Source organism: Stenella coeruleoalba, assembly GCF_951394435.1.
Source record: "Stenella coeruleoalba genome assembly, chromosome: 8".
NCBI lineage: Eukaryota > Metazoa > Chordata > Mammalia > Artiodactyla > Delphinidae > Stenella > Stenella coeruleoalba.
The window spans coordinates 42067550-42088066 of NC_137154.1; the positions used below are offsets into that span (position 1 = coordinate 42067550).

Below are 20517 nucleotides of genomic sequence, written 5' to 3' on the forward strand. Positions count from 1 at the left end.
CCTTTGTATAATCCCCTCGCCTTGAGTGTGAGCAGAATTTGTGATCTCCTTCTAACCAAAAGAATATGCTAAAGGTAATGGAATGTTACTTTCCTAGTTATCTTACATAAGACTCCATTTGGCTAGCAGACTGACTATCTACATCATTGGCTTTGAATCCTACTGCCATAAGGAAATGAATTGTTACAATCTCAGTAACCTTGGAAGTGGATCCTTCCCCAATTGAGCCTCCAAATGAGGATGTAATTATGGTTGACACCTTGACGTAGCCTTGTAGAGGACCCAGCTAAACTATGCCGGATTCCTAACCCACAGAAACTAAGATAGTATATGGTATTGTAAGCCACTGGGTTTGTGGTAATTTGTTATGTAGAAAGGAGGTTGTTATGTCCAAATGAGAGAAAAAATTTAATTTTAAGCTTCTTGGATACAGCAAGAATATTCTGGTAAAAATAACTGAAGGAGTTTTCAGAGAGGTTAGAAACTAGGATGATTTGTCTGTTCTTCCAGAGATTAAAATTTACTTTTAAGCTGAGTGAAATATGTTTTACATCATAGTTACTATAGGAATGACATAAGGTTTTTTTTTAATTAATTAATTTATGTATGTATGTACGTATGGCTGTGTTGGGTCCTCGCTACTGCGTGTGGTCTTTCTCTGGTTGCGGTGAGTGGGGGCTACTCTTCGTTGTGGTGTGGGGGCTTCTCATTGCGGTGGCTTCTCTTGTTGCGGAGCACAGGCTCTAGGCATGCGGGCTCAGTAGTTGTGGCTTGTGGGCTTAGTTGCTCCGCGGCATGTGGGATCTTCCCGGACTAAGGCTCGAACGTGTGTCCCCTGCGTTGGCAGGCGGATTCTTAACCACTGCGCCACCAGCAAAGTCGGATGACATAAGGTTTTGATTTAGCTACTGAAACTGTTGCCAGCTATTGTGTTCAAAGTACATGGCTCTTTGATGACCCTGTAAAAGTCTAAGGAAATTTTAATGTTCAGTAGAACAGGGGAAGGTCAGGTGTACCTTGGAGAAATTGGGAAAACTCAAAATGAGTAGAAATCGTATCCTCACTCATTCTTCCCCTGTTCCCTGTGTTGTGATTATTTTATAATTATTATTTAAACCAGGACATGGATGATATCATATTCACCTTTTTATTCCAGCCATCTAGCACATTATAGATGCTCAGTAAATGTTGAGCGACTGTCTAGGAATTCTCATCGTCCCTGGTGATCTCAAAAGGCAAATGGAAAGTTATAAATGAACTAATGAAATATTATGCAAAATTTGTATTTGGTAGTCTACTAGAGAAAGTCAGCAATGTGCCCAGCACTGTGTTATTATATAAGGTGTCCTGTCTTATTTATTCTTTTTTTTTTTTTTTTAACATCTTTATTGGGGTATAATTGCTTTACAATGGTGTGTTAGTTTCTGCTTTATAACAAAGTGAATCAGTCATACATAAACATATGTTCCCATATGTCTTCCCCTTATTTATTCTTTATAATAATTTGATTGGCAGTTATATTAGTAATAGATAAAATAATGGTAAAGAGAATTGTATTATTTTCTTCATTTCACATTTAAGGAAATTGAGGTCTTAGAGGTTAAGAAGCTTGTACAAAGTCATACAACTTAGTTTTATCTGATTCCAAAACCTTTTCTCTAAGTCACTTACTATTGTGGCAGAAGTAGAAAAATTCTCACCAGTTTTCATGATCAAAAATGTGTGTGTGTCATTTACGGCAGTGGGAGGGTGGCTGTGGATTAAGTATGCTTGGGATGGTAAGGGGGGCAGTGTGATGTGGGGGTTTTGATCCAAAAGTGCTTTAATTATGTCATGCTAATATGTTTGACATTTGTAAATATTTATTAAACATCTCTGCTGCTGTTTTTTTCTTTTTAAATTTCAGTGCAATAAAATTCTCTTTCTGGTGTACCGTTCTTAGGCGTTTGGACAGAGGCATACAATTGTGTAACTACCACCACCACCACAATCCAGTTACAGATAATTCCATCACCCCCCAGAATTACCTTGTGCTATTACGCTCTAACGTCTTGCTGCTCTATCTATAATCCCTACAGTTTTGTCCTTCTGACAATGTTATATAAATGAAATCATATGGTATGGAACCTTTAAGTCTTGCTTCTTTCATTTATCATAATGCTTTTGAGATTCCATTTTGTTGAGTGTATTAGTAGTGACTCCAGTTACTTACATGTTGTATCATTAGATGCTGTCCCATCTGTGTCTGCAGAGCTGTTGTTTTTCTTTAATCTTTCTCTTTATTCTATGGGTTGGGTAATTTATTCTATGGGTTGGGTAGTTTTCAAGTTCCTTGATTGTTTTTTTGTTTTTTGGTCATTCCATCTGCTATTGTGCCCATCTAATGGATTTTTCATTTTAGTTCTTTTCAGCTAGAGCTGAGTTTTCATTTTTTGTTTTCACTTATCTATTGAGATTCCCTTTCTGCCACTCATTAAGACCATTTTCTTGTTTTATGCTTTGAATATACTTTCCTGTAATTGTTTAAGTATATTTATAATATGTGCTTTGAAGTCCTTATTTGCTAAATCCTACATCTGGACCTACTTGGAGTCAGTTTCCATTGACTGCCTTTTTACCGTCTTGTTTCTTTGGATCTTGTAATTTTTGGTTGAAATTTTTGGTGTTCTTTTGAGGATTGTCAGGGTTTTTTTTTTTTTTAATGTATATTTTAAAAATTTATTTATTTATTTTTGACTGCATTGGGTCTTCTTACTGCGCACAGGCTTTCCCTAGTTGCAGCGAGCGGAGGGGGGGGTCTCTTCGTTGCGGCACGTGGGCTTCTCATTGTGGTGGCCTCTCTTGTTGCAGAGCACAGGCTCTAGGTGCGCGGGCTTCAGTAGTTGCGGCACACGGGCTCAGTAGTTGTGGCTTACGGGCTCTAGAGCGCAGGCTCAGTAGTTGTGGCACATGGGCTTAGTTGCTCTGCGGCATGTGGGATCTTCCCGGACCAGGTCTTCGACCTGTGTCCCCTGCATTGGCAGGAGGTTTCTTAACCACTGTGCCACCAGGGAAGCCCAGGGGGTTTCTGTTCTAGTGGACCATTAACTTGCCTGGACTCAATCTGCATACTTTGTTTCCTACACAGTATGAGACAGCTGATATCTGTGCTCAGTTCTTTTCTTCCAGCTACTTGTTTTTTTAGCTTGGTCTCCTGGGGAGTGGGGTAAGGGTTAGTGTTCTCTTGCACCTGTGTAGTTTGGTGGTCAGCCAAAAATTGGGGCAGAGATTATACTCAGATTTTGGAGCTGATCTGCCTTGTGGTTCCTCTACTTCTGGGGATTCCCTCCTAGTATCTATTTTGTCTTTCTGTAGTGGTCTCTGCTCTCTGACATCCCAAGCCAGTAAGGGCTTCAGCTTTCTGCTGCTTGGGCTGTATGGTTGGGGAATACATTCAGTTTAAAAAGCATCAAACTCATAGATCTTACGCCCTGTAGCTTTCAATTCTTCTATAATCCACCATAGGGGCTACCTGGGGTCTCCCCCCATGCGTGTGTAATTTAACTGAGCAGAGTTTATGCTCAGATTTTTACGCTTCTGTGGTTCTTTCATTCCCAGTATGTCTGCCTTAAATTTCCAGCTGCACTTCCAGCCCTGAATTATTTTCTCTACCACTTTGAGCTGTGTGGCTGCCTTCACCATATTTGTAGGGGGTGGGGAGGGCTCTCAGCATAAAAACTTCAAGCTGATCTCATGGTTCTGTACCCTTCCAGTTGGAGTTTTTCAAGAGTAACCTCTTTTGGGCTTCCCTGGTGGCGCAGTGGTTGAGAGTCTGCCTGCCGATGCAGGGGACGTGGGCTCGTGCCCCGGTCCGGGAAGATCCCACATGCTGCGGACTGGCTGGGCCTGTGAGCCATGGCCACTGAGCCTGCGCATCCGGAGCCTGTGCTCCGCAACGGGAGAGGCCACAACAGTGAGAGGCCCGCGTACCGCCAAAAAAAAAAAGAGTAAGCTCTTTTTTTTTACTACTGTATGCTTTGAGACACTTTCCAAAAAAATGCTATAAAACAATTAAAAATTTTTTTAATCCAAATTTAAATAATTGTTATCTGTATGAGGCTCACATGATCAATTCTCTCAGCTGCATTTGCAGGAGGTTCATTTTCATCCCTCTGGTTCCTTTTAAAAGCTGCTTCCTCTTGTTCTTTTTCTTTCACAGTTATATCTATATCATGTATTTTGTGTCTTCAAGCTGGTACAGTCTCTCTTTTATGCCTATAAGGAGAGAAGCTCATCAAATGATCCCTCAAGTTTCTGGCCCTTCAGAAATTCTTCCTACATCTAGACCCCTAGCATTCAGGTGTTTGCTCTTTTAGTCTGCCAATCTCAAGCGATTCATTTGCCCTGGGGGGATTCATTTGCCCTGGGGGGCTATCGCTGCTTTTGGTCTTTTCCATATAGGAAAGGTTACCTTAGGACATTTTGCTAGCTCAGGTGCCTTCTTGACTACCTCTTGGTCAGTCTTTCCCACTCCCACCTCTGGGTATTTGGCTTTCTATGCAGCTGAAGGCAGTCCTTGGTGTCTGGCCCTGGTATCACTATGTGATTCTGTTCTATTCACTTTTTTCCCTCTCTATCAGGTCTTTCTCTCCAGTAACCACCACACACTTTGTTTGCCAAGTTTGAGAGATAAAAATAATTTCACTTATCAGAAAAGCTCTTGTGTAATGACACTATTTAGAGTGAGATCTCAGTAGTTTGCACAAAGCCACAAGATGGCTGTGTTTAAAAGTGACATCTGGGGCTTCCCCGGTGGCGCAGTGGTTGAGAGTCCGCCTGCCGATGCAGGGGACACGGGTTCGTGCCCCTGTCCGGGAAGATCCCACATGCTGCGGAGCGGCTGGGCCCGTGAGCCATGGCCGCTGAGCCTGCACGTCCGGAGCCTGTGCTCCGCAAAAAAAAAAAAAAAGTGACATCTGTTGGCAATAAGGAGCAAATATATGAATTTCTGTGTACTTCACTTGCTACAGTATGGAAAGAACATGGGCTTTCAGTTAGACTGGGATTCTCATCTTAGCCCTAAGATTTCCTCATCTATGAAACAGGATAGTAATATTGGGTTGTTTTGAGCTTTAAATAGGAGAAAGTATGTAATCTTCCTAGCACATTGATAACAGGAAGGACAGCATAAATTGTCTCTGGATACTGTCCTGTTTTTTTTTTTTTTAAGCTCTTCTGTGGGTCATTGCCATTAATTAATAGTGCCTGGAAATAGTGTCCCTGGGAGTACTTACTTATGATACTGTAGTCTTGAAGATTCTGTCTCTTCCTACCCCCACCCCCCTCCTGTTATAAAGGTAGTAATATCCAAGAGAAGGAGAAGCAATCGACGCACTCTTTCCCAATTGACTTTTGGCAGTTTCCTGAATGTATGTCTCTAGCCAATAGGCCCAATTGTTCCAGCCTCTGTATGGATTATTTCTAGATTATTTAGAATTTACATTACTTCTGTCATGCCTAAAAATATTAGTAATGAATTGTTACATATTGTCTAAGAATTTTGTTTCCAGTAGTCCAGAAATTATTTTTTGGTGATTACAAGATCCAAACCAGATCTTTAATTTGCCTAATATAAAGTAGACATTGGGGATCCAAGTGTCAGATTTTGAAGAACTTTTTATGGTATGGAGTTCAGATCAGGAGATGAAGAGCCATTAAAAGTTTTTAGAAAGATAATTCTGATTATAGCAGAGCTAATATGGAATCGAATGGGGTAAAGAGGTCAAGTAAGAGGCTTATTCTTAGCTATTAAGGTTTAAATGAAGACAGCAGCCTTATGATTGATAAGGAAGAGAAGGAGTCAAAAGAAAAATTTGAAGTTAGACTTGATGTTGGGAAAGGAGAGGTCAAGGATGACTTCAAGATTTTTGATTCATTGTATGTTATGTGTAAAACCTGGTGTTCTCAAGGGTTTGATCCTATTTCTTTGCTGTCTCCCTGGACCCAGCAGATGAAGATGGAATCCCAAAGAACACCCAGGATATGGGGTTGGAGGGTGGGGTAACAATGCAAGACTACCCAGGTAGGAGAGATACACGAGTAAGTGGTATAGAGCTGTTAGTGGAGTCTTTTCTCCCCATGCTAGGGTGAGTTTTTTTGAGCAGAAGAATGACATCCAGCTTGCTTTTAGCATGTGTAAATTTCTTGGCATGTTATATTAGCTGTTCAATAAGTACATGAATGAATGAATAAATGAGTGAGTGAGTGAAATAAGATTAATATAATGTCACTGAGTATGGCGTAGAGATTGGTTAAAATATAGAAGATCATTAGATGTTTCAAAATAGTATATAATGTGTGTCGTTTGCTTTTTATTTGTTTGTAGTTAAATCTGTAGCATTTAAAAATGTGCTAGCATGTGTAGGCAAACACAGGCATATTTTTTCCAGCTACCTTAACTTGAATTTCACTTCTTTTTTGTTTGTACCCTTGCTATTGGGAGTGAGGAGTGGGGTGAAATCCTTCACATGGTGATACTCAAATTTTATTGACAAGTGAAATGTAAACATGATTTTCCAGTTGACTTTTTCGATAGCCTTCATCTGAACATTCTTTACTTTCTTGTGGCTGGCTATAATGTACATGTTGTTAATTTCAGTAGGATTGATTAGGAATTCATACTGATATTTCCCAGCTACTAGATATGTGCCACCCACTGTAAAATAGTGGAAAATATGAATTGGAATTTACCTTATTCATTCCTTGTGGTTGTATTTTTTTAGTCACTGTCTCCCATGGTTTAGGATTATTCTTTACTCAGTGGTCTTCTGTGGGTTTCCCGAAGGGTGTGTCTTACAGTTAAGGGTTAGGAGCTAATGTGCCCTTTAAGGAAATGCTAATGCCTGAAATAGCTTATTGGAAGACCTATCCAGTAAGGAGAAAATGCTCTAAATCTCATTCTACATAACCTGCTAAGCCTCTACATCTTTCATTTCCCTCCTTATCAGTTTTCCCTACTATTCTTTTTTACCTTTTTGGTCTCTCTTGGTCTGTGACCATTTTTTCCTAACTGACTTCCTGCTTTGTCTCTCTGATTTATTCTTTTTCACCCTTCTCTTCTGCCTCATCTTTTCAAGACAGATAACTAGCTATAATACCAAATTCAAGTTTTAAAGTGTTTCTTATTTAGTAAATACATTTTTATTTTTCTAATTAAATGAAATTGAGATTTTATTTGTTTTCATAACAATTTGTGGTTTTTATGTTCATTTAACATCTGACTGATTTTTAATCAGTCATTCAGCGATCCTTCAGGAAAGGTTTCCTTTTCCAGGAGTATTCAGCAAGTAAACTGCATCATTTGCTAAGGAATTTGAATTAGCCATTGTACAGTTCTCCTCCTTCCCCCTTTATTATTTTTATTTCACTTTTTGAGCTACTTATTTACATATTTATTATATTAAAATGTTAATTTATTATTAGATTTTTCAGTTGTTTTTGGAAAGAAAGTACTAAGTTAACTATTAAGAAAAAAATTCTAAAGTAGCAAAATAGTTTCTCTAAAATAAAAGTGTTTCTTTTAATGAGCTCTGAGATAGACTCACAATTTTCATGAGTTTATCTTTGGCATTTTTTGGTGAAATTGTACTGGCATAATCTATACAATTCAGTGAGGTGCAGTATTTTCTCAATTCTGGATTCCCTTTGACTTTTTTTTTGGATGGAGAATGTAGGCATCCGTCCCATTACCTCTCATCCCTTTGACTTTAATGCATAAATCCCTCCTCACTTCCCTCTATCAAATCTGGCTTGGAAAAGTATATACAAAGCATACAGAAGTGAGTGTCAGGAAACCTGGGTTCTAATTCAGTTTACATAACTGTTCAAATTGTTTAACCTCATTTGTTTTTTCTTTTGGTGTTTGCAATCTCTAAAAGTCAAATCTGACCTACTATTTCTAAACAGAATACTCCAGTCTGAGCATTTTTCAAGATCAAGACTTCATGCTATATAGTAATAAATTCTCATTGTTCTTTATAATCCTGCTGTTGACCAACATTGTGACCTTTGGCAAAGTTACTAACCTTCTCAGACTGTTTTCTGTTCTGTATATGAGGAGTATAATACCTACCTTGTAAGTTGATTGTGAAGATTAAATTGGGTAGTGAATATACTTTAAAGTGCTTAGTTCAGGTATTTCGTAAAGCTGTTGTTAAGTGAGTTCTATAATTTTACAGGACTGTAGTAGAACTAACAGTCATAAGCCTCACATATGAAAAGGCATAAAATACATGAATCATATTGATAAAATGTTTTTTGATAATTGCACTGTAAGGAAACATCAGGATGTTTGCATACTTTTAGTTTTGAACAAATATTAAATTTCTATTCATGGTCTTTAACTTGGTTAAAGAAATAACAACATTGTTATCTGGTCTTACTAGATGCTTTGTTAAGTATCTTAAAATTTTAGTGATTAAGAAATGTGTTCCAAATGAAATTTTGTCTGAAAGAATCATTCTGTGGAGTTGTTTTTGTCTCTTTTGGTTCTGTATTGATGTTTGGAAACATGAGGTACCCAAATGTCAATAAGTATGTTTACTAAATACAAATAGCACATTATTAAAATGTTGTATAGGAGTAACAAATTTAATCGAATAATCAAATGAAAAGTACCTAAAAAGGCTTTTGGTGTTTATTTTAATCTGATTTGTGGCATTTTGTGTGTCTGATGTTTTATAATCCTGTTCATCACTTTAAAAAATGTCACAGTAATGTCAGAAAGGATACAAAATTCTGTGACTTACTCTGCATGGAATAGATTTAAAGGTCAACACTACTCTTTTATGTAGGTTATGGGTGCTTCATGTGTGCTTTCAGAGCAGTAGTGTGAGGAAGCTTGAAGTGGGATGGCAGGACGGCCTCATCCTTATGACAGTAACTCCAGTGATCCAGAGAATTGGGATCGGAAATTGCATAGTAGACCTCGTAAACTTTATAAACATTCAAGGTAGGTAGAAAGTATGTATTTCACATGTCAAAGCTCTGCTAAAACTGATTTTTATGAAGAATCAAACTGCATTTAGTGTGGCCAAGTACTGTCAGGATGGGAGCCAGTTTACAAAATATATGAATGTTTGCATTTCTCCTTAAATAACTTTGAGGGAAACAGTTTTTCATTTTGATTTTCTTATATTTGTATTTATATGAATTTTAATTTCTGTTTCTAAATAATGCTAAAATATCCTTAGTTGACCCCATGAATAAATGCTATAGTTAATTAAACTGGGAAGTCTGGCAAATCAGGTTAACTCTTTGTATTTAAAACTCTCTAATACGAATTTATTTTGTGCTCTAAATACATTGTGTATGATAATTTATAGGCTTTTGTCAGTCTGTGCCTCTGTACATTTTTAACTATGTGAAATTATGTTGTGTTATCATTGTGATCCTAATAGTAAAATCAGTCCATCAGTGACTTGCCTGGTTCATTTAAAGTTTGCTGCATTAAATGAAATTCAGTTGAAAAGTTTCAGCCCATTTATACATTATTTTTAAAGCTTTCATTTTGTGCTATGTGACTTATGGGGAACACCTCGTTTAGAACACTTTATGATCTGATATTTTAAGGTGTTGACACCTCATAAACCTCACATAATGTGGGTATGTAAGCATGTTTTCATAGAGAGTTGTGCTTTATGAACATTTACTTAGGGGATATTATTGAACGTTTAACTTACTTGAATGTAAAATTCTCCTGATCACTGATAACTAATACCAGCTTTATTGAAAAATAATAAAAACATGCCGTGATACTGAAATCCTTTTTGTAATTTTAAAAGAAATGATTCAGCTACTTTTATTAAGTTATATACATGGCTAGAAAATATGAGTGACTAGTACTATTTAAGTCTCCTGACAAGATGTGTACCTTTATTGTGGACTTTTAATGTGGTGAGGTCTAAAATGAAGACGTTGAGTTGACTTTATTTATTTATAAGTACACACCAGTGGTGTGTTTTTTGGTTTATTTGTTTTTTTGGTGTGTTTGTGTGTGTGTGTGTGTGTGTCCTTCAATTGGTGCTCTAGTTCTTTTTCTCCATCCTGTTTTACATGGATATTTATTTTGTCTTTGAGATTAAAGAGATATTGGTTTTATCTCATTAAATATGGGGCTTTATTTATATCTGATGTTATATACATTTTTTCAGGTGAATTATATCTTATCCTTGCTAGTTCTTAATATTTTTCTACTGATGTACAAGACTTTGTTGTATATGAAGTCGTGACAAGGTGAAAATAAACTATTGTTTGCTTTATAAAAGCTGTGGGCATACAATGGGAAATATTTATTAAAAAACAGTACTTTTAAAATTACTGTTATTTTACTTCAGTAAAAACAGTTATCATAGCTCTTCTTGATTTCTATAGCATCAGTATCTTTTTGGTGCTCTTTTTAAAAAAGATTGCAGTAGTATTGGTTGTTTAAGTGAAAAATGTTAGAGAAGTAAATGAATACCAATGTATTGATTTTTTTTTTTTTTTTTTTTTTTTTTAATGGAAAGACCGTGAAATCCTTTGCCCTTATCTTAACCTCATTCATGGAGAAACTTCCCAAGGGAAAACAGTTTACTTTTTGGGACCTCTTGTTCCTATGAACATACAAACATGTAACTTCAGATGCTTTAAAAATATATTCAATTTGACTTTTTTAAAATGGTAGCTTTTGAATTAATAGTAAATTAATTGAGCAGAATTAAAAACTAACAGCAGCAAGTATTCTTGAGAACCTGTGCTCATTTCAGGAGAGATTAAGTAGTTCGTCAGGGTACCATCATGGAATGCTTTAATATCCACGTATGGAACAATTAGAGGACAATAGAGCACTAAACTGTGGTAGTGAGTTGCAGTAAAATAAGAGTTCAGAGAAGGAATCAGTGTCAGTCTGAACAGGTGAAAATGAGACTTGAACTAATCCTTGGATGGTTAGGTAGATGGAGGGCATTCCTGCCAGGGACCTTCTGGAGATTACCTTGACTGGATCTAAAGGTAGAGCTCTGTGAATAGTATTAGTCCCCATTTAACAGATGAAAAAAATGAGGTTAATAAACTTGCCCAAGGCCATCCAATTTATAAATGACAAAGCTAGAATTTATAAACAAGCTTCTTCTTTTTATTTTTTAAAATTTTGAATAACTTATTGTGATACATTTAAAATACATATACAGTAGAGAGAACAGGTATAATGAACCCCTATGTATCCGTTCCCCAGCTTCAAGTTATCAACTCATGGCTGATTTTGTTTCATCTATATTTCTGCCTACTCGCATCCTTTTTCTGAATCTTGTGTATTTTATTTAGGGATGTTTGAGTGGAAGGAAGCCAGATTAAACACTGGCTTAACTTAGGGGTTTATTTTTCTTGTACACAAAAAGGCTTCAGTATATTAGGGTCAAAGGTCTTTGATTTTTCTTGGTGTTTCCTCACAATCACAAGATGGCTTACCATAGTTCCAACTGTCATGTCCACCTTCCAGACAAGGAGGAGGAGGAGGAAGGGAGACGGGGACGATGGGAAAGAGGTTTCATTTATATCAGGAAATTAAATTTCTCAGAAATTTCCAGCGGGATTCTGCTTATATCAATAAATCATTGTCTAGAACTATGTCATATGGTCATCTCTGGATTATGGAGACTGAGAAATATAAGTGCTCCCGTTGCCACCTCAAACAGAATTGGGGATTTAAATTTACAAAAACTAAATGTGTCAGTCTGTTAAGACTGCTATAACAGAATAACATGGACTGAGTGGCTGTATTATAAACAACAGAAATTTATTTCACATGGTTCTGGAGGCTGGGAAGTCCAAAATCAAGGCACTGGCACATTTGGTATCTGGTAAGGGCTTGCTTCCTGCTTCAGACACCCCTCTTTTTGCTGTGTCCTCACATGGTAGAAGGGACTAGGGATCTTTCTGGGATCTCTTTTATAAAGGTATTAGTCCCATTCATGAAGGCTCTGCCCTCATGAGCTAATCACCTCCCCTCCATATACCATCACGTTGGGGGAATACATATCAACAGATGAATTTTGAAAATAAAAACATTCAGCCTTTAGCAATAAAGAAATAAGCATACTTTATTGGTTCAGTTTTTGAGGATTTTCAAAAAAGTTATTTAAATTTGCTTTTTGTTCTGTTCACATATTGGAATAGCCTGCTTTCTAAAATGTTTTTCCTTTGATTTTTTCCCCCTTTACCTTTCCTTATTAGCAAGGATAAAAATAAATTTCTTAAATTATAAAGGTAACAATAATAACTACTATATACATGTACTTACCTTGGAGGTTTGAGGGTTTGGTGGGCATTGCGTTATGGTTTCTCTTTTACCTAATACAACTTTAAGGTACTTTCTTTTCTGATGTTTCTTTGAATGTAGACTTAATAGGTATAACACTGATATAAAAGACAAGGCAGGGAAACTGATCTCAGGGTGCCTGCAATTCCTCTGCAAGTGCATACAAATGAATTAGATAGCTGAAAAATTACTGAACTTTATTTCTTTCTGACTAGTAGTTGTATAGTTAATACTTATATTGAGGGGTTTGGTAGCTTGCTGAGAGGTTAAAGATCATTTCAGTTGAAGTTTATTTGGCTTGAGTTATGACAACTTTCTTTAAATTAGGAGAGTTTTTGCTATTTAAAAAGGAAAAAGAAAGAGCACCTTTTCTGTGTAACTGATGTTAAAACGCCCTAGAGTGACAATATGCTAAAAGCTCTTGCATATTTGAATTGGGTCGAATACAACTATTTAAAACTCAGATCTGCAGTCTGCTCAGGTTACTAAAGACAAATGCATCATACGTTCAATATCAGACTTTGCCGCAAGGGGTTCATTCTCACATAGAAGTACGCATGCTCCTTTCTTCTGAGACTGCACGAAGATTGAGCTTTCCATTTTCCTTTTTAAGTCACTCTTTAGTCCTAGCAGCAGTTTAGAAATGGAAAAGTTTGGTTGCTTTAAAGAGTAGTTCCTTAGTGGGTTCTTAAAGTACAGATAATATTTTCTCTTCAGTTCTAAAGAGAAGTTTTACTGCCCAGAATAGGTACACAATAAAATATTGAAAGGAAAAAAGAAAGTTAGCTGCATCCTAGTTTTCTAAAACCTGGCAAGCTGGCAGAGCTAGAATTAGCTTTACAGATGGCATTTGGCAACATATCTACATATCACTAAGCCCTCATCTCCTGAGTTTTCTTCATCCTGTCTATCAGTTACAATATCCAATCACTGCACAAAGATGGAGAAGTGGGACGATCACAGCTCACACGATGCTGTTTGGTTAGAAACGTCAGTGCTGCACAACCCACGGCTGAGTCAGTGTCTGTGAGAAAATAAACTGAATTAATATATAGCGGGGGTTGTATCTCTGAACATTTAAAGCCTAAATAACCTCAATAGCATTATTACACAGTAGAGGGAGGAAAGCTAAAGGAAGTCTGTAGACAGGTGAGGTAGGGTGACTGGGAAATTTTCTCATTGTTCAGAGGAATTCTGAAGATGATGGAAATATCAGACGTGCTAAAGTTTCCTAGTAATGCCCAAGGATGCTGACCTGGCTTTCAGTGCTGCATTGTTTGAAAAAGCAGAGTCCCTTTATACTCTGATTTCAAAATTTTTTTCTTGTTTTTGTGTGTCTGCCTTGGCATATACTAAAGTAAGGTGTGTATTCATTTATTACATGATAATGCTGGCTTATAATTCTATACATATATGAGAGAGGTTGAGAGAGATATGTTTAGCCTTTGTTTCATTATGATCATTTATGTTTCTGAATGTTAAAGATCATATGTCTTGATTGTCAGTTTAATGGCAAGTTATTTAAAATAAATGTGTTTTTATTGTTTCTATGGGTTTGAGGCTTTGTTTTTTATTTCATTTAAAGTCTTAGTAGAATCTTTATGTAATTGAGAATGCATTATGTTTGATATTGTTTCTTATGAATATCATAAAATTTATTTAAGGAAAAACTAATTTTGAAATAATATTTTTGATATATTTGAAAATAAAATTCAAGATAGAGAAATGAAATAATTTCCTAAAGAAGAAGGTGAATGTATTTTTACTTTTGGATGAATTAAGGATTAGTTGAATCACTTTATATATATTTTACAGAACTGAATGTATTTGAATGATAAAGTTTTAACTGGTTAAGATGACTTTTTTCCTAGTTTTTTGGAACACAGGCTCTGAATAGATGATCTAGATACTGCCACTGAAATAGAGAGTAAATCAGATAAGTTTTTGGATTGCTGCAACTTGATTTTCAACCAGAAAATGTTTCTAAATGAAGATAATTGTTCTTGCTATGAGATTTTAAGTCTTGACTGGTAACAGTGCTTACTTTATTAGGAAATTTTGGCACAATTTTAAATAATTTGACTAATGGCTTTTTTCTTTTGTCTTCATTATCCCTATCCTACTGAGCCTTCATTTGGTAGGGATTTGGGAGGATATACAACATTTTAAAATTATTTTAAATGTTATTAAGTAGTTTATAACATTCTTTTCCTTGAAATGTCAGGAAGTTCTTGTGATTTCCCCCATTTTATTTCTAAAAGTTTGAATGTTCATCTTGATGGTTATCATAACTTATTTGTATAGATAGGCTAACTGGTGGTATCTTATTTTGGCTTTTTTTTTCCCCCTGGTTTTGTGTCCAGAAATGTTTTTCTAAGCTTGCTTTAGTAATAGAGTTATAAAAGCAGAAATCTCACGCTAGACTTATACTTTATAGAATATTTTTTTCTCTGGTTCGGCTTATTTTTAAAAAAATAATGCCTGTGTTATTATAAGAGTAATACATATTCATTACATAAATTTGATAGATACAGAAGAGCACATAGAATAAAATTAAAATGTTCTACCATCAAAAGAAAAACTTCAAATATTTTCACGTATAACCTTTTTTCCCTGTGTATATATAAAAATGTAAATTCACACATAAACACTTAAAAATGATTTTGGGATATTACTGTATACACTGTTATATAACCCATCTCTTGTTGTTTTCTTTTTCTTTTTTAATAAAAAACAAACTTAATCATGAACGTTCCCTTTGTCATGAAAGTCTTCTATAGCATAATTCTTGAGAACTGCATAGTGTTTTATGTATATATATTTTGTAATTTATTTCACCAATCTGAGTTTTTCTGATTCGTGATCAGAGAAAAGATCAGCTTGATTCCACAGCATAGATTTCTCTAAAAAGGAAGAATGTCTTAAGGAGTTAAGTAAAAAATACAATTTTGATACTTTTCAGAAGGAAAAAGATTCTCAGTGTGATTATACAATGAATTCTTTAAAGATATGCACACTACTTTTAAAACAAAGGAGATAAGATTGCCATAACAAAGTATAGAAAATCTTCTTAAAAATCAGGGAAACAGAGCTCAGACAAGCTGAGACTTTTAAGAAATGCAAAGGCCAACCAAAAGGGTTTCTTATATTACATTTTAAGAAGGAAATCAGTGAAAGTGTAATAATAATATATGGCAATGAGGTAAGAAAAAAATTCCTCAAGTCTTATTTAGGAGCTTCTTTGTCAGAGAGGAAAAGCAAACCACCACCACCATCAATAATAATAGCAAAGCAAACATTTCTAGTAAGGACAGAAAACCAACATGAATATAGAGATAAGTAATGCCTCTAGCTAAATGAATTGTCTTCTGGAACATCTTACAATTAAGGAACTGACTGTAAAATCTTAAAATTATTTATATTATTTGTAGTCTTTAAAGGTTTTAGGAGAATACAAGAAGTACTAAAAGATGAGGGGTTCTAGGCCTGGTTTTGAAAAAGACAGAAGATTTTAGAGCAAAAAATGAAGGATAGTTTATGACTGACTTGAAGGAAAAAAACAGGTTAAAGATGATCCAGAATGGGTTTGCTAAAAATAGATTGTCAGAACAACTTTGATTTTTCTCTGATGCAGTTGGTAGCCTAGTAGCAATAGGTATTTGGACTTAAACTTAGGTTTTGGTAAAAAAAATTTTTTATATCCTTGGATGAAGGAAAAATGAGTTAGCCACTAGTTGATTGTTTTAATTAATCAACACAGTTTTCATTTTGAAGGATCCTCTCCAAAGGTTTTTGATCTTGGAAGGTGGCTTTGTTCTTTGCTTTTGTCTTATTGCTCAAATGGAGAAGGCAAATTATCAAATTTATAGGTGACAGTGAAGAAAGAAAGATCGTAAATAAAGCACTAAATGATCCATAGTGATCTTCAAGTCTGGATTGTTGGACTAAATTTAAATGAACTTTTGAGGCATATACATAAGGCCTGAAAAACACTAATATACACTAAGTTAGCATGGCCTTATATATAGCATCACATTTGGAAAAGACTTGAGGGTAGTTCTTGGCAGTAAACTTGATATGAAACAAAAGTACAGTATGGCTGCCATCATCCCATCTTCTCCCCTACCAACCTCCCCCCCCCCCCCCCCCCCCGCCACCGCCTTAGAAACCATCTTAACGAATGGAAAGGAAGGTTAGAGCCACTTCAGTACACCAAAGTGTTGTCTTTACTTCTTTGTATATTCAGAAGGAAGGATGTGAAGAAATTGGAAGTCTTGTCAGCTTAGGTAACTAAAAATTTAGAGGTCTTGGGGACATCTCTGGTAGATGTTAAGGAATCTCACAATAAGAGCTGTCTTCAAATATGTGAAGAATTATCATTTGGATAAGAAACGACTGAAGTTTGAGTCAGACTTGTTTAAGGTTAAAAGCATGAGCTGCAAAATTGTATTCCTTTGGTCACATCTCAGACCTGCCACTTTCTTAGCTACATGATTTTAGGCAGGTTTTTATCCTCTAAGCTTTCATTTTCTCAACTGTAAAATGGGTATAGTTTTGAGTATTTAATGAAAATATGTGTAAAGTGTTCAGTATTGTGCCTGGCATATACTAAATGCTGAAATGTTAGCATTGTTATTGTTGTTGTAGCAGATAGAATTAAGACAGTGGTTCTCAACCAGAGAGGTGATATTACCCCTCATTGAGCATTTAGCAATGGCTGAGGACATTTTTGGCTGTTACAACTAGAAGGAATACTAATAGCATCTAGTGGGTGGAGGCTACTGGGTGGGGGCCAGGAATGTCAAAATGATGACTCTGTCCTCTTTACCTTGTTTTATTTTTCTGCATAGCACTTATCAGCATATGATATTTAATATATTTATTTATATATGTTCTATGTTTTTCTATACTAGGATGTATTAATTTTAAGGGCAGAGGCTTTCTCGGTTATATCCACCAGGGCTAGAATAATAAGTAGCATATAATAGGTGTTCAGTGACTATTTGGTAGAGTGACTGCATGATAAAGCTAAAAACATTGCTAGAGAAGAGGATAAGAATACTTTTAGTTATTATAGGGTATAGTTGTCATTGTGTGTTGCAAGCACCTAATACTTATTGATGAATTAAAACCACAGTAGTTTTTAGAAGTAAAAAAGTTAGCAATATAACATTTAGATATTATAACTCCTATTCAGAGACTCCTCAGTTTGGAGAGGTTCTTTCCTAGCAACATCTTCCTTTATTAAAGTTCAAAATTGAGAAACAAGGTAATGGACATTTAAAAAACGCAGAAGAAACCTCCAGCTCCTTTGCTGTCTGCATGAAAGTAATTTTTGTCAGTTAGGAAAACCTTTACCTTGATAGTAAAATGTTAAAAGTTTGGCCATTAAGGGTTCCTTTTCTGTCAGAATTTTTAGTATCTAGGTCTTCATTTGACTTCAAAGAAAAGATGCTCTAAGTAGTCATACAACAGTATATCAAACTCCCTTGCTGTTGCTACTGCTTCTGCCTTACTAGAGTTGCTGATATATCTGACAATGGGGTTTTAGGAAGAAGAGGAAGACTAATATTAAAACTATTCTTGAGCTATATTTCTTGTCTTTTTGTGGGGAAATCTGGGACTTAAGTATCATTTAAACTATTTCTATGGAAAATATGCATCAACATACTTACAGATGACCTTTGAGTAGCCCATTCCTCAGTTGAGAACTGCCCTTTCAGTGATTAGCCTTTGTTTCTTGGGAAACTGATCATAAATTAAGAACAAAAGCTTATAGAAAAGGCAAATTGACAAAAAAGGGGAAAGAAGGGAGAGAAATTTGCATTAAATATGTTGAAAATAGATTTAAAAGTTTAATTGCATTTCTTATATCATCACAGTTACTGACACTTAACATGAGGATCAGCAAACGTTTTCTATAAAAGGCTGGATAGTAAATATTTTTGGCCGTATGGACTACATAGTCTGTCACAACTCCTCAGTTTTGCCCTTATGGAGTGAAAGCAGCCATAAGCAATATGTAAATGAATGGGTGTGGTGTTCTAATAAAACTTTATTTACAAAATGAGGCAATGGGTTGAATTTGGCTTTGTTTGCCAACTCTTGACCTAACACATTAAAAATACTTGTAGGGCTTCCCTGGTGGCGCAGTGGTTGAGAGTCCGCCTGCTGATGCAGGGGACATGGGTTCGTGCCCCTGTCCGGGAAGATCCCACATGCCGCAGAGCGGCTGGGCCTGTGAGCCGTGGCCGCTGAGCCTGTGCGTCCGGAGCCTGTGCTCCGCAACGCTAGAGGCTGCAACAGTGAGAGGCCCGCCGTACCGCAAAAAAAAAAAAAAAAAAAAAAAAAATTGTAAAAATCCCAATTAATGTAAATTAATTCTTAAAATATATTAATATAAAATCATTTAAAAGGTTTAGTTAAAAAATCTAAAACATAATATAGACTATAGTAATAGAAATGGCTTATTTTTCCCCAAAGTAATATTGCTTCTTTAATAAGGACAGACTAATTTAAAAAATGGATGCATCTAATCTGAAATTTACAAAGATGCTTACCTTGTCCTTAAGGAAAGATGCATTTGGGGGACTTCCCTGGTGGTCTGGTGGGTAAGACTCCGAGCTTGCAAGGCAGGGGGCCTGGATTTGATCCCTGGTCCAGGAACTAGATCCCGCATGCATGCAGCAACTAAGAAGCCTATGTGTCACAACTAAGACCTGGCGCAGACAAAATAAATAAATAATTTTAAAAAAAGAAAAGAAAAAAAAAGACACACTAAATAGCCCCCATCACCAGGCCGCTAGCCTTAAAAAAGAAAAAATGTGTTTTTAAAAGCTTGATTAAGTGTTTAAAACACCTTGTAAACTGTAATGCTTCATATCTATATCTCTGTAGCCACAAAGACACACACGGAAGTATTTGACAAGGAATAAACAATTGTCACAGGAAATGCTTAGATGTTATGTATATCCTAAAACTTAAGCTAAATTCAACAAACATTAATAAGACGTACCAGGTTATGATGTTAGTTGCTGGAAGTGTTTAAAGATAAATCCTTAAAGCAGGAAAGTAATATAAGGTTGTACCCTGTGTATACTACACAAGGGTGCCATATATAAGTGAGTACTACTCACTTTGTAGATATTTTAGTTTTATGTATTTGTTACAACAATTTTCTGTTAGCAGCAGTGCTTGTAAATATCATTTATTTCTGGAAATTTTTCATGTATTATTTCTTTGATAACTTACTCCCCTCTGTTTTCTCTGTTCTCTCTGGAACATACCAGTATACATTTGAATGGTGACCTCCTTCCTCTAATTTTCTCGTCCTTTCAGTCTCATTTTTCATTTCTTTTTCTTTTATTCCCAGTTTTTTCTTTCAACCCTTCTAGTAACCTTTTAAAATTTCTGCTCTTGTGTTTGAATTTCTAAGAATTCTTTTTCATTCTCTAATTAAAAAAAAAAAATTCCCGTCCTTGTTTTATGGATTTTTAAATAGCACTGAGTTTATTGATTACAGTTTTGCTTTTTCTTCCTGTCTCTACATTGTTTATTGCCTTTTTTGTTACGTTTATTAAACTTATTGTGAAATAGTTTTTGATTTATAAGAAATTAAAAGAAAATTGTACAGTGAGTTCCTGGGTACTCTTCACCCAGCTTCCCTCAATAATAACATCTCACGTAAGTGTATCAAACTAGGAAAATGACATTGATACAGTACTATAAGTGACTATAGATATCAGTTTTTATACGTGCTTTTTCTGGTATATATTCTGTGATAGTTTATCACATATAGATTTGCGTAACTACCACCACAATCAGGATATAAAACTTTTGCATCACCACGGAGAAACTCCTGCATGCTACCCCTTTAGAGTCATACCCATTCCCCATCCCTAACCTCTGACAACCCCTGATTTGTTCTCCATCACTGTAATTTTGCCATTTTGAGAATGATATATAGATGAAGTCAGATAGGATGTAAACTTTGGGGTTTGGGTTTTTCATTCAGCATAATGCCTTTGAGATCTATCGCATTGTTGAACATGTCAGTAGTTTGTTCTTATTTAATTTCTGAGTACTATTCCATTGTATGTATGTACAACAGTTTATCCATTCAGAGAGAGGCATGGTTTTTGTTATAAACTTTGCAATAATTGTTGGATTTAAAAAATTCTATA

At 35.7% G+C, this 20517-nt stretch overlaps 1 protein-coding gene across 7 annotated transcripts in view; it reads left to right on the forward strand.

Annotated features, from left to right (window-relative positions):
- The window catches only part of BTBD10 (BTB domain containing 10), a 72230-nt gene that overhangs the window by 17622 nt on the left and 34091 nt on the right, over positions 1-20517 (forward strand). Inside the window, exon 2 of one of the 7 annotated variants that reach the window (XM_079929445.1) lies at positions 8832-8989. The exons of 2 other annotated variants lie outside the window; for them this stretch is intronic. In XM_079929445.1, coding sequence (XP_079785571.1) covers positions 8889-8989 — 101 coding nt within the window. In that variant the 5' untranslated portion in view covers positions 8832-8888. Of the gene's footprint in view, positions 1-8656; positions 8990-9375; positions 13697-20517 lie in introns of those variants that run through there. 4 more of the 7 variants (XM_079929447.1, XM_079929446.1, XM_079929444.1 and 1 more) reach the window with 4 other exon arrangements.